The sequence below is a fragment of the Kwoniella mangroviensis genome, assembly GCF_000507465.2.
Source record: "Kwoniella mangroviensis CBS 8507 chromosome 1 map unlocalized Ctg02, whole genome shotgun sequence".
NCBI lineage: Eukaryota > Fungi > Basidiomycota > Tremellomycetes > Tremellales > Cryptococcaceae > Kwoniella > Kwoniella mangrovensis.
In genome coordinates this window covers 1,427,037-1,446,468 of record NW_027062534.1, presented here as the reverse complement: position 1 = coordinate 1,446,468, position 19,432 = coordinate 1,427,037, and the positions used below count along the sequence as shown (strand labels likewise).

The following is a 19,432-nucleotide window of genomic DNA, read 5'->3' as shown; positions in this document are numbered from 1 at the left end:
CAGTGAATCATAGCAATGGGATTTCATGCTGGGCATTTTTGACCAAATTGGGGAGGTCCAATGTTTGATGACCGTGTGCCGTGCCAAACGATGATTTGCCATCCTTTCTCCTCTTCTCAGGGGGGTATATCAGTCCTCATGCAAACATGCAAGAGTGGCTCATAGCCTCGTCAGCAACTTGCTCCAGAAATGGACCATTCCTCGTACTAAGCATGCATCGGACATACCCAATGAAGTCAAGGCAACAATACTCGTAGTTCTCCTATGCAGGTGGTTTTGCCACAACGTAGATAGATGATGGCCGACGTCATGAGAGCGCGTGCCGATGATAAGTCTTACTGTGACTTGAATGACATGGTACCCAAAAGTGGAGCATGTCCATGTCATTCTCTTGAATTGCTTTCTTCTTTTCTCCTTTGCCAACTCTGTGTATACTTGCATACCATAATCATATAGTTTTCTATAATATCGTGCTTAGCTATAAGGAGGATCGGGGGTTACAAAGATGCTGCCGGTACATCGACGTGCAGCAATAACAGCCAGTCGGCGGGCCTTTCTCAATATTCGATCTCAGCATTCTTCTCCTTCGACCTCGTCCGATCGTATCGATACATCGGCCAGTGAGAGTCAAGATAGACTTACGGGCTCAGCCAAGCTGTTTGCCGACTCGATCGAAGAAGAATCTATCTCCAGTACGAACAGCACTTCAAGGGATCATCTCATACACAGCCAAGGTGAAATTTGGACAGGAGACGAATCGACTCATGATGCAGTCTTGCGAATGCTCTTAGATGCGAACAAACCATTAAGGGAACCTGGAGGTATCAAGCATAACTCGTCAGAAGACAAGATAAAGAAATACATCAAATCATTAGATCTAAATCCAGCTTTGGGTCAACCACTATTTTCTTCACCTAAGGTGGAAGAAGTGCAAGAAGATAAACCTAATCCTCATCGAACCACTATTCCACCTCATTTACATCGACCATGGCATTCGACTTACACTGGAGAGACGACGTTGAAATCAGCACCGCAGATCAAGTATGGTACATTTATCAAATCGAACAAGGATGGCGATTCTCTTACCAACTTGCTTGAACTTACCCTACCACCCGGAGCAGATGGTAAGACCCGTTCGAGAGTCAAGGAAGCTCGAAGATCCGGAAAGACCATTAGAAGATTGGATAATGCCAGAGAGAATGCACTAGACTATAAGCTCGGTATAGGATCTGGAGAACAGGTGCTTATAGATATCGGAGAAGATGAGGAAGATGAGACGTTTAGAGGCAACAGGCAGATAAAAGGGAGTAGTGTACTGGGTGCCCAGAAGGGTTCGGCAAGTGGGATGAGAGCTTGGGGAGGTCTGGTAGAAGATCGTATACAGGTGAGTAAGGGTCACTAGCATCTGTCTACTGTCTTATCGTCTATTTCGGATGCTGATCCCATACATTCCTAGCGCGCTAAAGGTGAGAATAGACTTTTCGGCGTGTGTCCACGTTTCTCGTGTCACTGATGAACCGCTCAATTTGTCAGAGGCCGGTTTCTTCAAGATCACGAACGGGAAAGGTAAACCTATACCCAAAGATCCTGAAGCTAGTAATCCTCATCTCGGTGAGCTTTCCGATCTTCTTCCTACATGGAGCTGAGCTGACTCATCGAGATTTAGAAACCGGTGAACTCCTTATGTGAGTTATTTGCTACATGACCTGAAGTCTTTAGCTGACAGTACTGCAGGAATCGGATAGTCAAGCGTCAAGGCGCCCTCCCACCATGGATCGAACTCCAGCATTCATTGGACTCCACATTGACTGCTTTCCGTAGCACATTGTTAACGACCTATACAACTCATCTCGTTCGTAATGTCATTTCAACTAATGCCCTATCACCCTTACCGCCACTACATTCTATTCCCTCTCAAGACGAAGCTTGGGAAGCACGCGAATTCAAATTTCATCAGGAGAACATCAAGCAGATCAATGATTTGGTACGAAGGATGAATGCCCAGGCTCCTTCACCCGCTCGACGGAATCTCTTGACTCTTGAAGGAGAGCTAAACAGGCTTAGAGGAGATGTATTGAAGAACGAGGTCTGGAATGAAATCAAGAAAAGAGCGGGAGACGCTGCGAAATTACCCATGAAACCGAGCTCTAGCCTCCCGCCTTTCATATTCGATAACGAGGGATGGAATGCGCTGAAAACAGCTACGAGAAGATCGTTCGGTACTATTGCTGCTCCTGTCTCGGCTGTCATTGGTAAAAGCAGTGTGAAGGGCGTGGTGGATTCTACTAGACAATCTTCAGGAAATGGTGCTGGCTCAAATGGACCTTCTTCAAATAACAGCGATGGTAATTCCGGATCCAAACCCCTTAGATTGGCTGTCATGGCTGGTGTAGGGTTAGGTGCAGTCATTTATCTCTACCGACGACTGGTCAAGAACGAGTCAGCCGTAGAGATGAATTATATCCCTGTGCATTCCGATGAGGAAGTTTCGATCCAAGAGGACATTGTGGCAATTTCACCATCCGAACCTCCTTTTACGGTCTTGCGTGTGATACAGTTATACATCGTTGAACCATTCGCCACGGTAATCAGGTTCTTCCACTTGGCATTCTTATTTGGACCCGTCATTTTGACCACACCGATGTTATTGGTTGGCAAGCCCGAACGACGACGACGCAGGTCAGGTAAACCGGTTTCGGGCGATGAAGAGGAGAATTGGGGTGCGATCTGGTGGTATTCTTTCTTGGTCAAACAGATGGAACGGGCCGGCCCGTCTTTCATCAAACTTGGACAATGGGCTGCATCTCGAGCGGACCTCTTCCCAGCTGAATTATGCGATAAGATGTCGAAGTTGCATTCGAACGGTAAACCACATTCGCTCTCTCATACCAAACGAGTACTGGAGAGAGCCTTCGGGATGAAGTTTGACGAAATCTTTGAGAAATTTAATGAAGAGCCTATAGGCTGTGGAGCTATTGCCCAGGTCAGTGGATCTGACTCTCACACGACGACCCAGCTGACAAGTTTTGGTCACCTTTTTGCAGGTGTATAAAGCCAAGTTGAAACCATCCGTATTCATCGACGGAGCAGCTAGTGCGAAACACGATCGAGTAGCAGTAGACGAGTCTCATACACGTTCCGTCGCCATCAAAGTCTTACATCCTCGAGCACGTAAAACGATTCGAAGGGATATAGCCATTATGTCAGTGTTCGCGAACATCTTCAACGCTTTCCCAGGTATGGAATGGCTATCGCTCCCTGAGGAAGTCGCTGTCTTCGGCGACATGATGAACTCGCAGTTGGATTTAAGAGTGGAAGCGTCCAATTTAGAAAGATTCGAGGTGAATTTTCAAAAGAGGGGTAGAAGGGTGACTTTCCCAAGTCCCATCAAATTGGGTCAAAACGAATCGAAAGATGTATTAATAGAGGAATTTGAAAATGCTTTACCGTTAAAGTGGTTCTTGACCAATGGCGGTGGAGACTATGATGATATGATTGCTGGAATCGGATTAGATGCTTTCTTGGTATGTGACCACTTCTGTGATGAGGCTGTCGTTGACAAATAAGGGTGTTGATCTTTTCTTGGTTGGGCTTGTAGGAAATGTTGTTATTGGATAATTGGACTCATGGTGATCTACATCCGTGAGTCAGCTGAACGAGCGTTGAACGTGAAACAATTGAGCTGATAGATTATTACCAAACGTGCTTTTATAGCGGTAACATCATGGTACGGTTCTATAAGCCCACCACTACAGATTATCTCGGACCATTGCTCAATAAATTCAGTCGACATCCTCAAACACCACCTTCAGACTCACCACCCTCGTCCAGTCTATCTAACGAACAGCTCGTCGAGTCATTGGCATCCATAGCGCACGATCACGATGCGTGGCATGATCGACTCTCCGAATTGTACAAAGAGGGCTATGAGCCTCAACTGATTTTCATCGATGCTGGTCTGGTCACTTCTCTGGACGACAAGAATAGAAGAAATTTCTTAGACTTGTTTCAAAGTGTAGCTGAATTTGATGGGTACAAAGCTGGTAAACTGATGGTCGAGAGATGTCGTACGCCGGAACATGTAATTGACGAAGAGACTTTTGCTCTCAAAATCCAACATGTGGTCTTATCAGTCAAATCGAAGACGTTCAGTTTAGCAAAAATCAAAATATCCGATATTCTCACTGATGTGCTCAACGCGGTCAGACAACATCATGTGAAACTTGAAGGTGATTTTGTCAATACCGTCTTGTCGATTCTACTTTTGGAAGGGATAGGTAGACAGTTGGATCCGAATATGGACTTGTTCAAATCTGCTTTACCGATCTTGAGACAATTGGGTAGACAGATGGGTACAAAGGAGGTTATCAATAATACACCTAAAGGGAATTTGTTAGCTATGATCAAGGTGAGTTATGAACTGGCTCTTATACACTCCGTACAATCCACCACTGGTTTCTGCTGGAGGAAAAAGAACTGACCGAAGTTATGTATCCCAACGTATCGTAGCTCTGGGTATGGGTAGAAGCTAGACAGGTAGCCGGAGAAGCGTCGATACTGGATCAATGGATCAAGGTGAATAATTCGTTTTCAAGTTGAAGCTGAAAAAGTGCTCAAGTCAAGAAGAGTGAAGAGTCTACAACTGATTTATTTATTTGTTCGCTGTCAAAACAGTATGATCGACTTTTCCCTGCTATATAATGTTGATCATAAAAGTATAGACGATTTGGAGTGCAGGAGGCAAGGATTGAAGGAGCTAATACGATGTCAGCTCTGGAGATAGGAATAGGATTAACTCATTCGTTTTCTTCGCATCGTTGTTTAACGTGATAGACGGCTCGTTCTTGTTGTACATGTACACACTATATATACTTTTGTAGTCGATTCATTCAAATACAGATACACAGATAGATGCATGCATCCTTCACATCAATATACATTCACCTATACTTGTCGTTACCAGCTTGAAGCGGCGATCGCCGTATGTGCCGAACGACGTCAATCAACCTTACTTGGGGTTCACGTACTTGACTTATCAATTGGGATCATTGACTACACTATTGATTGACATTGTATATCCATTATTGATCAGGCCAACTCTTACTTCACTTCGACTAAACACAGTATGGACACAATCAGAATAACCAAAGTGGACAATGTGGTATTGGAACATTACATACCGCCTACGACGAGTGAGGGGGGACCTAGTAGAGTTAAAAAGACAGGGACGATCCATTTAACACCTCATCATCTGATATTCTGCGAGGATTCAACGGAAGTATCGAGGCAGCGGAAAAATGAGACTGATCTCAAGGAAGATAAGAATAAGACCCAAGAGATTTGGATACCTTACCCGATAATCACTCTGCTCACGAAATTACCACAATCCATTCAAGGTGCTTATCCACTCAAGATCGAGACGAAGCATTTCCAGAATTATGTTTTTCTCTTCGAGAAGGATAGATCGATGGGTAAAAGTGGGGGTGCAGAGGATGTTTGGCAGAGTATAAAAGATTCAGCAGTGAAGAGTGAGTATAAATCCTAAATTGCAGATATGACTAGGATGTTTGATGATGACGATAATGATGATGATGGGACTAACTGTATTGTATATATGATGGTAGCATCGGTTGAACAATTACACGCATTCTTCTATACGCCTCCTCCTTCTTCATCGACTGCGTCCACGTCTGTAGCTTCAACCTCAACAGGCTGGTCAACGTATAACCCCCGAACGGAATTCGCCCGTCAAGGTCTAGGAAGCAAAACGAAATCATGGAGGTTCACCGATATAAACAAGGATTATTCGTTCTCACCCACCTACCCAAATAAATTCGTCGTACCTACCAGAATATCAGATTCGACGTTGAGTTACGCAAGTAAATATAGGAGTAAGGCGAGAATACCGGTTCTGACGTATCTGCATTGGGGTAATAACGTGAGTTTTCGATGATGAGATAAATGCTTCACCTTTTGTGACCATCGGAGAGTGCCAGTATGCATGACCGAAACTTGCTGATACTTCATTTCTCATAGGCTTCCATCACACGTTCTTCGCAACCTATGGTCGGACTGAAGAACTCCCGTTCAGCCCAAGATGAACGTCTAGTAGAATGTATTTTCTCTTCACACTTATATCCCGAAGCGGCCTACTCTGCCCCGGTGTACGGAGCGACCACCACCAATCTCATCATTGATGCTCGACCAACCACCAATGCGATGGCTAACGTAGCTATGGGAGCCGGAACGGAGAATATGGAGAATTACAAACTTGGTAAAAAAGCTTATCTCGGTATAGACAACATACACGTCATGCGGAACAGTCTCAAGATCATCATTGAAGCAATCCGAGAAGCCGAATCTAAGTCTGCTGCTGCAGCCATTTCTGGTTCTGGAGTATTGGATAGAACCCTGTTGAGAAAATCCAATTGGTTGAAACATCTTTCGACGATATTAGATGGATCATTAATGATAATCAAAAATATACATTTAAACGCTTCTCACGTTTTGATTCATTGTTCGGATGGATGGGATAGAACCGCTCAACTCAGTGCTATATCTCAGATATGCCTGGATCCATATTATAGGACCTTCGAGGGATTCAGCGTATTGGTCGAAAAAGATTTCTTATCATTTGGACATAAATTCTTAGATCGATCGAATCACCTATCATCCGAAAAGTACTTCATCTTATCTGAGAATGAGATTTCATCAGACGATGAGGAAGAAGATACCCCGAATGGAGCAGCAGCAGCAAAAGCCGCACAAGCATTTTTCGCATCTGTACAAAAGCAATTCACCAATTCAACTCAATCGCATTCACACTTGAAAGAGATTTCACCTGTTTTCCATCAATTTTTAGACTGCGTCAGACAAATTCAAAGGCAGTTTCCCGAAAGATTCGAATTCAATGAGAAATACCTGTTGGATATCTACCATCATTTGTATTCATGCCAATTTGGAACGTTCTTGTTTAATAATGAAAAACAGAAAAACCAATATACCTCTTTAACCAGGTCGATATGGGATTATACGGATCAGCATAAAGAGAGATATGTGAATAAGGAGTTTGATGGTGGTTTGGATAAGAAGAATGATGGTGATCAAGGTGTATTGTTGTATGATCCGAAAGATGTCAAATTCTGGTTCAGATTATTTAGAAGAGGAGATGAAGAGATGAATGGATCGCCAATCGTACTTAACCAGCAAGCTCAAGGGGTAGATGTGGTAGGACCTATAGGTCCGAATTCGCAAGATCCAGTAAATTTACCTAGTAATCCGATCCGATCAATCTCGCCTTCACACGACAATACTGGTCAAACACCCATTCGGAGGGACATGTCGACTTCGCCATCTTCTGGTGGTGGATGGAATTGGCAACAATTCTCTTCTGGAGCGTTCAACGCAGTGCAAAATGCCGGTAGACAGATAAAGAATATATCTCAGGATGCTTATAATCAATTGAAAGCTGAGGCTGGAGAGATAGATGGATCGGATCCTTGGGATAGTGGTATTGGTAGATCAGGGGAGATGGGAAATGGTCCAATGGCCAGTGCAAGTGGGAATGGGAATGGGAATGGGAATGGGTTAGAAGACAGGAAAGAATATAAACCGTATACGTATACTCCGAGAACGAATTTTAGAATACCTTCCGAGAGTAATCCTTGGTCAACTGGTCCTACTACTTCTACTTCTGCTTTACCAAGCATGATCAACTCTAATTTCAACACTACGACAACAATACCACATTCGAATGATGTTCGACCGACTGTCAATAGGTTGAATAGCAATACCAATTCCAATCCGTGGTCTACAGATAAAGCTCCTACCACTTCGACTTTGCCCAAACCTAATTCAGATAAGGTAGAAAGAAAATCATCACCTTCCTTAGCTGAGTTGTCTTTGAACGAGAACACGAACTCCACACCGAAATCGACAACGACGACGGACGAAGAGATGATAAGAGCTGCTATGGGTGAAGATAAGAAAGCTTGGGATCCTCTTGGAGCTTTGTAAAAGTTGATGCACAGATATTTCTGTAAGCATATTTGCTTTGTGCATATTAGCATATAGATTTTGATCTTTCTATCTTTGTATATTCTATGTAATGTATAAATAGCTTTAATTAGATTACGAAGATGCGAATGCCATGCCACGTTATGCCACGTTATGCCATGTTGGTGCGATTTATGCAATGATATGTATGTGATTGACGAAGTCTCCAGCCAGGCTCGACCAAGCTAAACTTCATGTTGGTATGTGTGTCATGTGGCCTCGTTAAATCTCGATTGAGATGGTATAACAAGTCCTTTGCCAGGGATACCGTGCGTATACTAGAGCAGGAAGCTTTCTGCCCTCCTTGCCAATTCAAATTGCGATTACAACTCTCTAACTGATTTCTCAACCACATCTTCGGAAGGATCATTCTTAAACCCTTTATTCAACCTATTCACCGTTCCTTTCACCCCACTTATCAGATCTTGATGCTGTGTATCATGTTCATTTATCTGTAATTCTTCGAGTATCCCAGAAGAATTTGGAGGTTGGTCGCTGAATGACATATCTATAGTTGAATTCGTGTTCGTATTCGTATTCGGCTCTTTTCCAGCGGTTTGGTATTGAAATAGGGGTTTTTGTAGATGCACAGATTTCCATATGATCACTTTATCCAATATCCCAATCAAACGATGTATATTCTCATATGTTGATGTTTGTTTTTCAGCAGAACTTGATGAGGAGACGGAAACGTGGGATTCAAGTATGGAAGACAAGCGAGTTAAGAGAGGTTGGTGTAAGCCGAATGACGATGCTGATACGAAGAGGGGAGTGAGGGCGTCTAGAGTGCCGCATCAAGCACAAAATAGAGGTTGAAGAGTCAGAGTACTAGTAAAATGAAAGATAATGTGCGTAGCTGCGAAAGAGATTTATAACTCACCTATCGGTCTACCTGCTAATAAATACGCATCGGAAGCTAAAGCTGATATACCTGCGAATTGACCTTTCCACTATACCATCATACAAGTCAGCTTCATCAGCTGTCTAGATGAAACAACAAAGAATACGTTCGAAGTACGAGTTGACTGACCATGTTCTTAGTCGAATCAGCCAACTTGACTGCACTTTCAGCATCACTTATGGCCAAACTACACCTCAAAGCAGTATCTAACAATTCTCTATTCAGTCCTCCCATCGGTTTCGGTTTGCTGCCAGTGGGATTGGGATCGAAATTCTTCATTATTAATCTTAAAGCTTCGGTATAGTCTGGTGGGGAGGCATAGTATAATGAGGTGGTGATATATTCTGCATTTCATTCAACCCTATCAGTAATCGACAAGGGGAACCATCATTTCAATGTTGATTTGGTCACAGATGGTTTGACTCGCTCACCTAAATGCTGTTTATCGACTTTATCTTTCGACAGGACGTTTCTCTGGTTTTCTCCATCATTGAACCACTGTACATATATAAATCCTTTCGATCAACATCCGTTTGTGCGTAGATTTTCGAGAAGTCTAGATATCCGTTGGAAGAATATGGACAAGTGTTCACTTACCCCTCTCTCCGTGTATGCATGTTCAGACTTGTATTCACTCTTTGACCTCTGAACGGCAGCTTCTATACGCTGTCTCCTAATTTCTGCCTTTGCCGCCTTGTCTAATGCGGCAGTGTCACCATTCGTACTGGCACTGATACTGGTACTTGATTCTCCCTGTTTTTCGATCGCCTGCTGATCATCTTCTACAGCTACCTGAAAATAATTTGATGTAGTGGTTGGATCTGTTTCATTGACCATGGTCGAGCTTCCTTCCCCGTTTTGGGGTGTTTATAGGGTCTGTCTGGTATATGTATGGACTAGATCTGATTCATGGATATACAAACAAGGGGGGTTTAAGGATAGGGATGATACGTATATATGCAGTAAGATGAAACATTACTAACTCTGTACCAAAAATTTAGTATCAGTATGACTCCTGACCATGTTCATCACCGTGACGCGTTGGACCAAGAGTGTCTCGTGTCATGTTTCGAATAATTCATATGATCATGTTCATACATTCATACATTCATACTCGACTACCGGGACACCTGGACATTCCTATCAGAGATCAAATCTTATCAGCACCTCAACATTCCATACTGCCAAAGATAGCGGAAAAGATCAATAACAGGTGATCCAGGATAAAGGAAACTATCGAGAACGACTGGAGAAAGGGACCAAGGGGGAAGGGAGGAGACGATCCATGCTGCCTGCTCATGCACCTACTACTCAAGCATAGACAACCTATAAATAATAACATAGACGTAACAAACAGCCAAGATGGATTCAAACGGTATGTCAGGTTCATCTCTTATCATTCATCACCTTCTGCGTAATGCATCACACTGAATGATCGTCTACTCTCCCTCCATCCAACATCCAGGTCGACATCGTAACCCGTCCGGATCCAACCTCACCTTACCCACCTCGTCAACATTCAGGAGATTGCCCACACTCGCCAGAAGCCCTTTTAGACGGTCAGAGAAAACTTCCACTCCGCCTCCTACAGTCGATATAACACCTCCAAACAATGGGACAACAGAGACAGTAAATCATCATAGAGGTTCGACATTTCCCTCATTATCTCAAGTGGTAGTAGATGATAGTTCAGTTTCTTCCGCTTTCTTCGCTTCGACATCAACGACCGAGAATAAAGAATCCAACATATCGGAATCAGGACTGTTACCACCTTCCAGAACATCCTCATTACTCAATACACCTGATTCTAGTCAGTCCAGTCTTCAACCACCTGTATCACCTTTCACCAGCCAATATCAGTCCCCATCAAATCTAGGTGCATCACCTATGATCAATAACAGAACACCCACACCACCAGGTAACGAATCTGATTTAGAACCTATAACATATCCTGCTCACATGGCACAGATGAGACCCGATTCTCAACCTGTTGCATCCGCATCCGGATCTACATTCAATTCATCGAGGACCATACCTCGTACACGCGATCTCACCCCGACCGCCTCCCCATCAACCACCACTAGCCAGTCTCAACCTCAACCTCCCGAGTTGGGTCCCATACATCGTACGACCAATGGACCTCCTGTAGGAGTGCCAAGGCGGAAAGAATCTATACCTGGGAACTCACTCGAAGATGTAACGGGATCTGGATCTGGATCTGGATTTGGTAATCCTATAGATCGGTTGAGGGACGGTGAGACGGATAGTGGAACTGAAGACACGGTCACAACGAGGAAAAGATCAAATACCAAACCTTCCTTGCCATCTGCATCTACATCCAAATCTAGAGATAGAGATAGAGATAGGTCGTTGACCGTACCTGCTCCTGCCTCATCAAGTGCTGACGGATCGACAATCAAGGAGAAAGATAAAGATAAGATACGTAAGGTATCATCGAAAACATCTCGTCAACCAATATCATCATCTAGGATTTTAGAACCATCATTGCCCAATTCGAAAAATGTCGGTAAAGCACCTGCGAGCTCAATGTACTATTCTCCTGTACCTTTTCATGGTAGACCGCCCAATCAGGCCTTACGAGCGCACAGCGGGACGTTAGTCGGAGAGAGGATATGGATTATTGGAGGGGTGGATAAAAGTAGTTGTTGGAGGGGTGTAGCGTGGTTTGATACCGAGAGTTTATTATGGTCCACTATAGAAACTAGAGGTGAACAGTTCCCGCCCCTGAGAGCTCACACGACAACGTTGGTAGGCGATAAATTATTTATATTTGGTGGGGGAGATGGTCCAAGTTATAGTAATGAAGTTTGGATATTGGATACCGGTGAGTAGGGATGATGTTCATTTGTATGACTCTATATCAAGCTAATTTATCATACTTCGTCACCAGTCACACATCGCTTCTCACGTCCTACGATCGGTACACCTAAAACGCCCATCCCACCTCCTCGCAGGGCCCACACCACAGTCCTGTATAAGAACTACCTGATAGTATTTGGAGGAGGGAATGGACAAGCGGCACTAAACGATGTTTGGGCATTGGATATAACAGATTCCAATAATCTAAGTTGGCAAGAATGGAAGACCAAAGGTGATATCCCGCAGAAAAAGGGTTATCATACTGCCAATCTAGTAGGGGATAAGATGATTGTTTTTGGGGGTAGTGATGGACATGCTAGTTTCGCTGATATACATATATTGAATTTGCGTGAGTCCATCATCTTTCTCTCTAAAATTCCTTGACCTTTGTCATTGCACAGGAATCGTGTTTTTGCGACTGACATGATACATCGTGGGTTATAGAAACTCGAGTATGGACGTTGATATCGACAGACGTGAAACATAATAGATTATCACATACTTCCACTCAAGTAGGATCATACCTGTTCATCATTGGTGGACATAATGGACAGACCTATGCTCAGGATGTCTTACTATTCAATCTTGGTGAGTCATGTATCAAAGACCCCGGAGCACTCTCAATCACGATGTTGAAATTGTGTGACATAGTGACACTCCAATGGGAGACGAAATCGCCCAAGGGGGTTATACCTCCCGGAAGAGGGTATCATGTTGCGTTACTACATGACGCCAGGATTTTCATATCGGGTGGGTATAATGGTGAAAGTGTCTTCGATGATTTGTGGACTTTGGATCTGAGTGCTGGCGCTTATCTACCACAAGTTGTGAGTATTCTGTAACTTTCCCGCTACTTGTACTCATGCTAACATGTGAACTAAATGTACCCCGTATAGACAACTTTCGAAGTTGATGAAACTGCCGAACAGGTCAGAAGAATGCTTGAATCTAACAATATATAATGAATGCTCTTGGGCCAGCTTTTAACGACCAATTGATATAACTACAGCGACTTATACATGATGACGAATGATTTTCATCAATGAGATGTGCTAGATGCAGTTTTGAACGTGTGTCTCTTCCCCTTGTCTAACTTGGCAGAAACCACAATATAGTCACTGTAGTAGCCATCTGTCTTGGTGGGCTGCCCTATGCCCTATATATATATCGAGCCGGCGGCGAGGCAGATGAGTTACTAATCGGGCGGCGCGACACAAACAAACAAGGTTCAAGCGATTAGGAACCCTACTCGTACGCCTGAGTTGAAGCCTATGACGCACCTGTCCATTTGATTCGATCCTATTACCAAATTTATCAAAAACAGAAATCTCGCTTCAGATCGACCATCGAGTACACCTCGGTTTTTGAATTTTGTTCAGGATAACTTCCTCGACGCAGCAGTACTAACATATGGACATTTGATATGACCAGCCTCGGCCATCAAACCGAGGGTATGGTATGATCTGACAAATACTGTACTCATAAATACTGGATCGTTATTCATTTCATTGTGCATATCTAGCTCCTTGTTTTTGAACTGTACACATTCTCCCAGAACGATAGGGTGTTATAATTCGTCGTTATCCCGTACAAAGGGATTGGAATACAGATAGTAGATAAATATACACGATGAGCAACATACCGATACTTGGTCCACCTATCGATGCGACTCACCATGCTACACAGGGAAACAAACTGTCCGAAGAGGAAAATGAAAACAATGTAAACAATGAGGATGCCAATGCAGAACAATCTGAACCTCACGTTTCACCCAAACAATCAACACCTGCATCAGAGATCACCGAGAACGATAATGCTACTCTCACCACCACCGGAAGTCAGAGAAGGCGATCGGACCAGTCAAAGGACATCGCAGTCGACGAAAGAGACAGAGATGGAGAAAGAGATAGCGAGTCGACAGTCTCAGTCCCGGAAGATGCCAAAACAGGATCAAACGGGAATGCGAAAAGACTAGATTCATCGTCATCGAATGAAGACGATGAACGTAATCATGGTGATTCGCAAAGACGGGAGGTAGCGGAAGATGGAGATGATGGGGATGAATGGAGTTACGGATCTCAATTGAAGGTGAGTAACACATCCCTGTTACCAAGATATCGACCTTGTTCACCAAGAGCCATTCCATTTCTACTTGTTAGGCCGATCAGAAACTCCTTGAATCGCGAGGACTAGCCGCCCACCATTCACTAGCTCTAGCTTACGATCATTTGTCCGTGCGTGGACAAGGAGGAGCCGACGACGTGACGTACGCACCTACTGTTGGGGGTATAATCGCACCGTGGACCAACAGGCGATATAAGAAGAAAGCCGCTAAATTAGCCAAAGCTCGAGTAGAAGCCGAGGAAAAAGGTGGTTCGGACGATGCTGGTGCTGGAGAGAGTGGTCGCGGTGAAGATATGAGATGGAAAGAGGGTGATCCCATACCTAAAAAAGGTGAAGAAGGATTACGCAAAGGTGAAAGATATCTTTTGAAAGATTTCAACGGGCTGGTCAAACCTGGAGAAATGATGTTGGTCGTTGGAAGACCAGGAAGTGGATGTACGACTTTCCTCAAAGCTCTTGCGGGTCTGCATAATGGTTATGCAGGCATAGACGGGACGATATATTATGGTGATATGTCTGGAGATAAGGCTTTGAATCCTTATAAAGCGGATGTGATTTTCAATTCGGAAGAAGATATTCATGATCCCAATTTGCTTGTTGGAAGAACATTGGATTTTGCCCTGAGGATGAACACCTCTTCACCTCATGCTAGGTTACCTGAAGAAGATGGTGGTCAACCCATGTCGTCAAAAATGTATCAGGATAAAACAAAAGGAGAGCTATTGAAGATTTTTGGGTTGGAACACACACATGATACCAAAGTGGGTGATCAATACGTACGAGGTGTATCAGGTGAGTAAAACTCACATGAGTCAATACTCACGATGGGTTAGCTGACGATGTTCGCGATTTGTAGGTGGAGAGAAGAAACGTGTATCCATTGCAGAAGTGTTGACTACCAAGGCATCCGTACAATTATGGGATAACGCTACGAGAGGTCTGGATGCGGATACAGCACTGAAGTTTAATAAAGTCATCAGAACCTTGACTGATATCGAGAGGAATACCAGCGTGGTCAGTTTGTATCAAGCTGGTAATGGAATATACAACTTGTTCGACAAAGTCACTGTCATCGCCGAAGGAAGGGTAATATACTATGGTCCAAGGGAAGAAGCTAGAAAGTACTTCGAGGATTTAGGTTTCGTACATCCCGATGGAGGTAACACTGCGGATTTCTTGACATCAGTCACAGCGGTAGGTCAAAGCTTTTGGTTACCTTGGCTGTTCTTAGACGTAGCTAATTCAGAACATACCATGTATAGACAAACGAAAGAGTGATCAAAGAAGGACATAATGGAAAAGCACCCACCTCTCCCGCAGAGTTTTCCAAGATGTACGAGAAGAGCGACATTGCCAAGAAGATGCGTCAAGAGCTAGATGAGCATCTCAAGAATGATCAGAAATCTCAGGAAACCCGTGATACCCAAGATGCACTGCAAAAGGAGAAGCATCGATTAGCGCCCAAGAAACGATCTGAGAAAGTCGACTATTTCACTCAGGTCAGAGCTGCTTTGATAAGGGATTACCAGATGAGATGGGGAGATCAGTGGACTCTATGGGCTCGACAGGCTACTACACTCATTCAAGCTCTTCTCGTCGGATCTCTCTTCTACTCTGTATCAGATACAACCGGTGGTCTATTCCTGCGAGGAGGTGCCATCTTCTTGACTCTCTTGTACCCTTCGTTAATCAGTTTGAGTGAGACTACCGCTGCTTTCTCCGGACGAGCCGTATTGGCAAAACACAAGGCCTTCTCACTCTATCGACCTTCGGCTGTACTTGTCGCTCAAACTATTGGAGACTTGCCTATCTTCCTTGGTCAATTGATCATTTTCACGTTGATCATCTACTTCATGGTTGGTCTCAAGGTCGATCCCGGACTGTATTTCATCTTCTTATTGTTTACATACATCACCACGTTGTGCACTACCGCATTCTTCAGATTTATTGGTTATTCCTTCGGCACGTTCAACAATGCTTCGAAAGTGTCTGGTCTAATGTTCAGTATCTTAGTGACTGTGGGTGATGTTTTCTTGTTATGATTCCGTATAAGCTGATTCGTCGTCCTACGAAATGATAGTACGCTGGTTATATCATCTACACACCTTCGATGAAACCTTGGTTCTCGTGGATTAGATGGATCGACCCTGTATACTACTCGTTCGAAGCATTGATGAGTAACGAACTTGCCGGCGAACAATTGCAATGTATTCAACCTCAGTTAGTTCCCTATGGTCAGAACTACATGGGTACACCAGCAGGATGTGCCATTGCAGGTGCTCAACCTGGTTCTACCACGCTCGACGGACAAGCATGGCTAAATACCGCTTTGGATATGTATAAATCCCATGTATGGAGGAATTTCGGTATAGTCGTGGCATTATGGATCTTCTTCCTTGGTTTGGCTATGATAACGATCGAACGTCTCCCCGCTGCTGGATCAAACAAGGCGATTTTGCTGTATAAACGAGGAGGCGGTGGTAAATTCATCAGAGCTTCAAATCAGAATGGTAATGCCCCTAGAGATGAGGAACAGGGTAACTCGGAGATGCAGACAAATGAAAAACCTGGAAAGAAAGGAGATAAAGATAAACCTGAAGGTGTTGCTGCTGAAAACACGTAAGTCATTGTATGATGTCTTTACGATTATACCGAGAGTGTAGGTGGCTGATGAAGGTATGACATTTGGGAACAGTACGTTCACATGGAAGAATCTCACTTACAAAGTGCACAATCACGGCAAAGACCTTACCTTGCTCGACGATGTATTCGGATACTGTAAAGCTGGAACTCTGACTGCGTTGATGGGATCTTCCGGAGCTGGTAAAACCACTTTAATGGACGTGTTGGCAGCTAGAAAGACGGAAGGTGAAATTCATGGTGAAGTACTTATGAATGGACAAGCTTTACCTGTATCCTTCCAGAGGACAACGGGTTATTGTGAGCAGGTGGATGTACATCTTCCTCAAGCTACTGTCAGAGAAGCATTGGAGTTCTCAGCTCTGTTGAGACAACCCAGATCTCTCTCAGACAAGGTACGTCACCAGATTCCTTGATTCTCGGCAACGATATAACGGTGCTGATAGGAGGATTGACCATACAGGAAAAACTCGCCTATGTCGATGTTATCATTGATTTACTTGAATTACACGATATTGAAGATGCTATGATCGGTACTCCTGGTGCTGGGCTTGGTGTAGAACAACGTAAACGACTGACAATCGGTGTTGAGTTGGTCAGCAAGCCGTGAGTCCCATACAACCTGGTATCATATAGTACGAAGCTGAGGGTGTTACGCAAATAATAGGTCATTGCTATTCCTTGACGAACCTACTTCCGGATTAGATGGTCAATCTTCATTCTTGATTGTTTCGTTCCTCCGTAAATTGGCTGCAGCTGGTCAGGCCGTGTTGTGTACGATTCATCAACCCTCTGCGTCGTTGTTTGCCCAATTCGATTTGTTGCTATTACTCAAAGCGGGTGGTAAAATGGTCTACTGTGAGTCAGCCACAGATGCAATCTATGAAGTATACTGATGAATTTGTACAGTCGGTGAAGTCGATAATCTCAGTGACTATTTCAGTAAACACGATATCAAAATTCCCAAAGAAGTCAACCCAGCCGAGAGGATGATCGACATCGTATCCGGTGATCTATCCAAAGGTAAAGATTGGGCTAAGATATGGTCCGAATCAGAAGAATGTAAAGCCCGTATGAAAGATCTCGAAGATCTCAAGAAAGACACTTCGGGCAAGAGGGAACATCCAGAAGAAGATGATAAATACGAATATGCCTCTACTACCGGAACTCAATTGAAACTTGTCACGAAAAGAGCTTCGATTCAACTTTGGCGTGATACAGAGTATGTCACTAACAAGGTTGCGTTACATATTGGTTCGGCCCTATTTAATGGTTTCTCGTGAGTACCCTCTCTCTCTTTTCTCTATCGAACGGGGTCATGCTAATACCCGTCTTCGGTGGTGAAGGTTCTGGATGATTGGTAACAAATACGCAGATTTGCAAAATCGTATTTTCACTATATTCCAATTCATCTTTGTTGCTCGTGAGTACTCTATACAGACCTCTTCCGATTACACGACTGTTCTGGATCGCTGAGGATTTGGTGATTAGCCGGTGTGATCGCCCAAACTCAACCTAAATTCATTGCCAATCGAGATATCTTCGAAGCCCGAGAGAAGAAAGCCAAGCTTTACTCATGGCAGGCTTTCTGTTTCGGTGAAATCGTAGCGGAAATCCCATACCTCTTGGTCTGCGCTTTACTTTACTTCGCACCTTGGTATCCCGTCGTAGGATTTAGCTTCAAGCCTAGTGTCGCGGGTCCTGTATACTTGCAGATGACCCTGTATGAATTCCTCTACACTGGTATTGGTAAGTTGAAATGATCAATTTAGAAATGGAGCATGGCTGATTTGACTGGAACTTAGGTCAATTCGTCGCTGCTTATGCTCCCAATGCTGTGTTCGCGGCCCTCGTCAACCCGCTTCTCATTGGTGTACTGGTGTCTTTCTGTGGTGTGCTCGTACCTTATCCTCAAATCACTGCTTTCTGGCGTACGTTCATCTTCCTTACGTCCATGCATCGTGTTCATACTGACATGGGGATGTGGATATAGGATACTGGATCTATTATCTCAATCCATTCAATTATCTTATTGGCGGTCTCGTCTCTCGTATCATGTGGGACGTCGAAGTCCAATGTGCCGAACAAGAATTTGGTCTGTTTGACCCACCATCTGGTCAAACTTGTTCCGCATACATGCAAGATTTCTTATCTCAAAATCCTGGATATATAGATAATCCAGATTCTACCAGTCAATGTAGATACTGTCCATATTCCAAGGGTAATGAGTATCTGCAATCATTGAATTTGGGTGATAAAGTTGATGGTTGGAGGGATATCGCTATTACCGCGTGAGTCTTGGTCTTCCAACTGCTCCTCTCATAGTGTCGGCTGTGCTGAATTAGTTGAATTCGGAATTGAAATAGACTCTTCGTGTTGTCCTCTTATGGTTTTGTCTTCCTGTTATTGTAAGTACCCTTATCCTCCTATTGGTGAGATTTTCCGTGCTGATAGTATAATTGCAGGAAATTACGATCCAAGGCTTCCAAGAAAGCTAGCTAGGGATAGGACAATATAGATTAGATAATTTGATATATGTAGTGATAACACTTGCATGCAACTTGTATCTTACCATCTCAAGGGATCCATAGTTACGTAAATCAACCCTTTTGGCCTCTGATGCATCCTCTCAAGAAACTTGGATCAGCTGAGCTCAAGTCGTTATCATCCTTCTGACGTACTCTCCGCATTGGCATGGTCGCCTTACTCTATAGATATGAGGACAGACACATCCGTTGTTCACTCGTTAACTATGCAACCTTACTGTCGCTTGACTTTGCCCATCAAGAGCAAGAGCTCGTGGTGACAACCCTCCTCCGATAGCCGAGTTTG

General features: G+C 43.8%; 5 protein-coding genes across 5 annotated transcripts; 4 read left to right on the top strand and 1 right to left on the bottom strand.

Moving 5' to 3' along the window:
• Positions 1-505: 505 nt before the first annotated feature.
• Positions 506-4,701, top strand: I203_105639 (uncharacterized protein; the record flags this gene model as incomplete). The annotated part of the gene is made up of 10 exons (XM_065517810.1): positions 506-1,384; positions 1,457-1,466; positions 1,534-1,611; positions 1,667-1,685; positions 1,735-2,983; positions 3,045-3,524; positions 3,599-3,642; positions 3,715-4,408; positions 4,510-4,575; positions 4,675-4,701. The coding sequence occupies 10 exons, from the start codon at positions 506-508 to the stop codon at positions 4,699-4,701; spliced, it is 3,546 nt and encodes a 1,181-aa protein (XP_065373114.1).
• A 424-nt stretch (positions 4,702-5,125) lies between these two features.
• I203_105638 (uncharacterized protein) lies at positions 5,126-8,016 on the top strand (the record flags this gene model as incomplete). Its single annotated transcript, XM_019144792.1, has 3 exons — positions 5,126-5,528; positions 5,625-5,938; positions 6,037-8,016. 3 exons carry the CDS (start codon positions 5,126-5,128, stop codon positions 8,014-8,016), a joined length of 2,697 nt encoding a protein of 898 aa, XP_019006127.1.
• A 362-nt stretch (positions 8,017-8,378) lies between these two features.
• On the bottom strand, positions 8,379-9,793 carry I203_105637 (uncharacterized protein; the record flags this gene model as incomplete). The annotated part of the gene is made up of 5 exons (XM_019144791.1): positions 8,379-8,836; positions 8,936-9,005; positions 9,086-9,300; positions 9,388-9,454; positions 9,554-9,793. 5 exons carry the CDS (start codon positions 9,791-9,793, stop codon positions 8,379-8,381), a joined length of 1,050 nt encoding a protein of 349 aa, XP_019006126.1.
• Positions 9,794-10,387: 594 nt separating this feature from the next.
• Positions 10,388-12,798, top strand: I203_105636 (uncharacterized protein; the record flags this gene model as incomplete). Its single annotated transcript, XM_019144790.1, has 5 exons — positions 10,388-11,801; positions 11,868-12,185; positions 12,281-12,424; positions 12,488-12,663; positions 12,733-12,798. 5 exons carry the CDS (start codon positions 10,388-10,390, stop codon positions 12,796-12,798), a joined length of 2,118 nt encoding a protein of 705 aa, XP_019006125.1.
• A 667-nt stretch (positions 12,799-13,465) lies between these two features.
• Positions 13,466-19,102, top strand: I203_105635 (uncharacterized protein; the record flags this gene model as incomplete). The annotated part of the gene is made up of 15 exons (XM_065517809.1): positions 13,466-13,924; positions 13,996-14,752; positions 14,817-15,154; positions 15,223-15,978; positions 16,041-16,579; positions 16,656-16,995; positions 17,064-17,206; positions 17,268-17,458; positions 17,510-17,879; positions 17,947-18,023; positions 18,092-18,349; positions 18,406-18,531; positions 18,594-18,891; positions 18,967-19,008; positions 19,066-19,102. The coding sequence occupies 15 exons, from the start codon at positions 13,466-13,468 to the stop codon at positions 19,100-19,102; spliced, it is 4,731 nt and encodes a 1,576-aa protein (XP_065373113.1).
• Between the last annotated feature and the right edge of the window lie 330 nt (positions 19,103-19,432).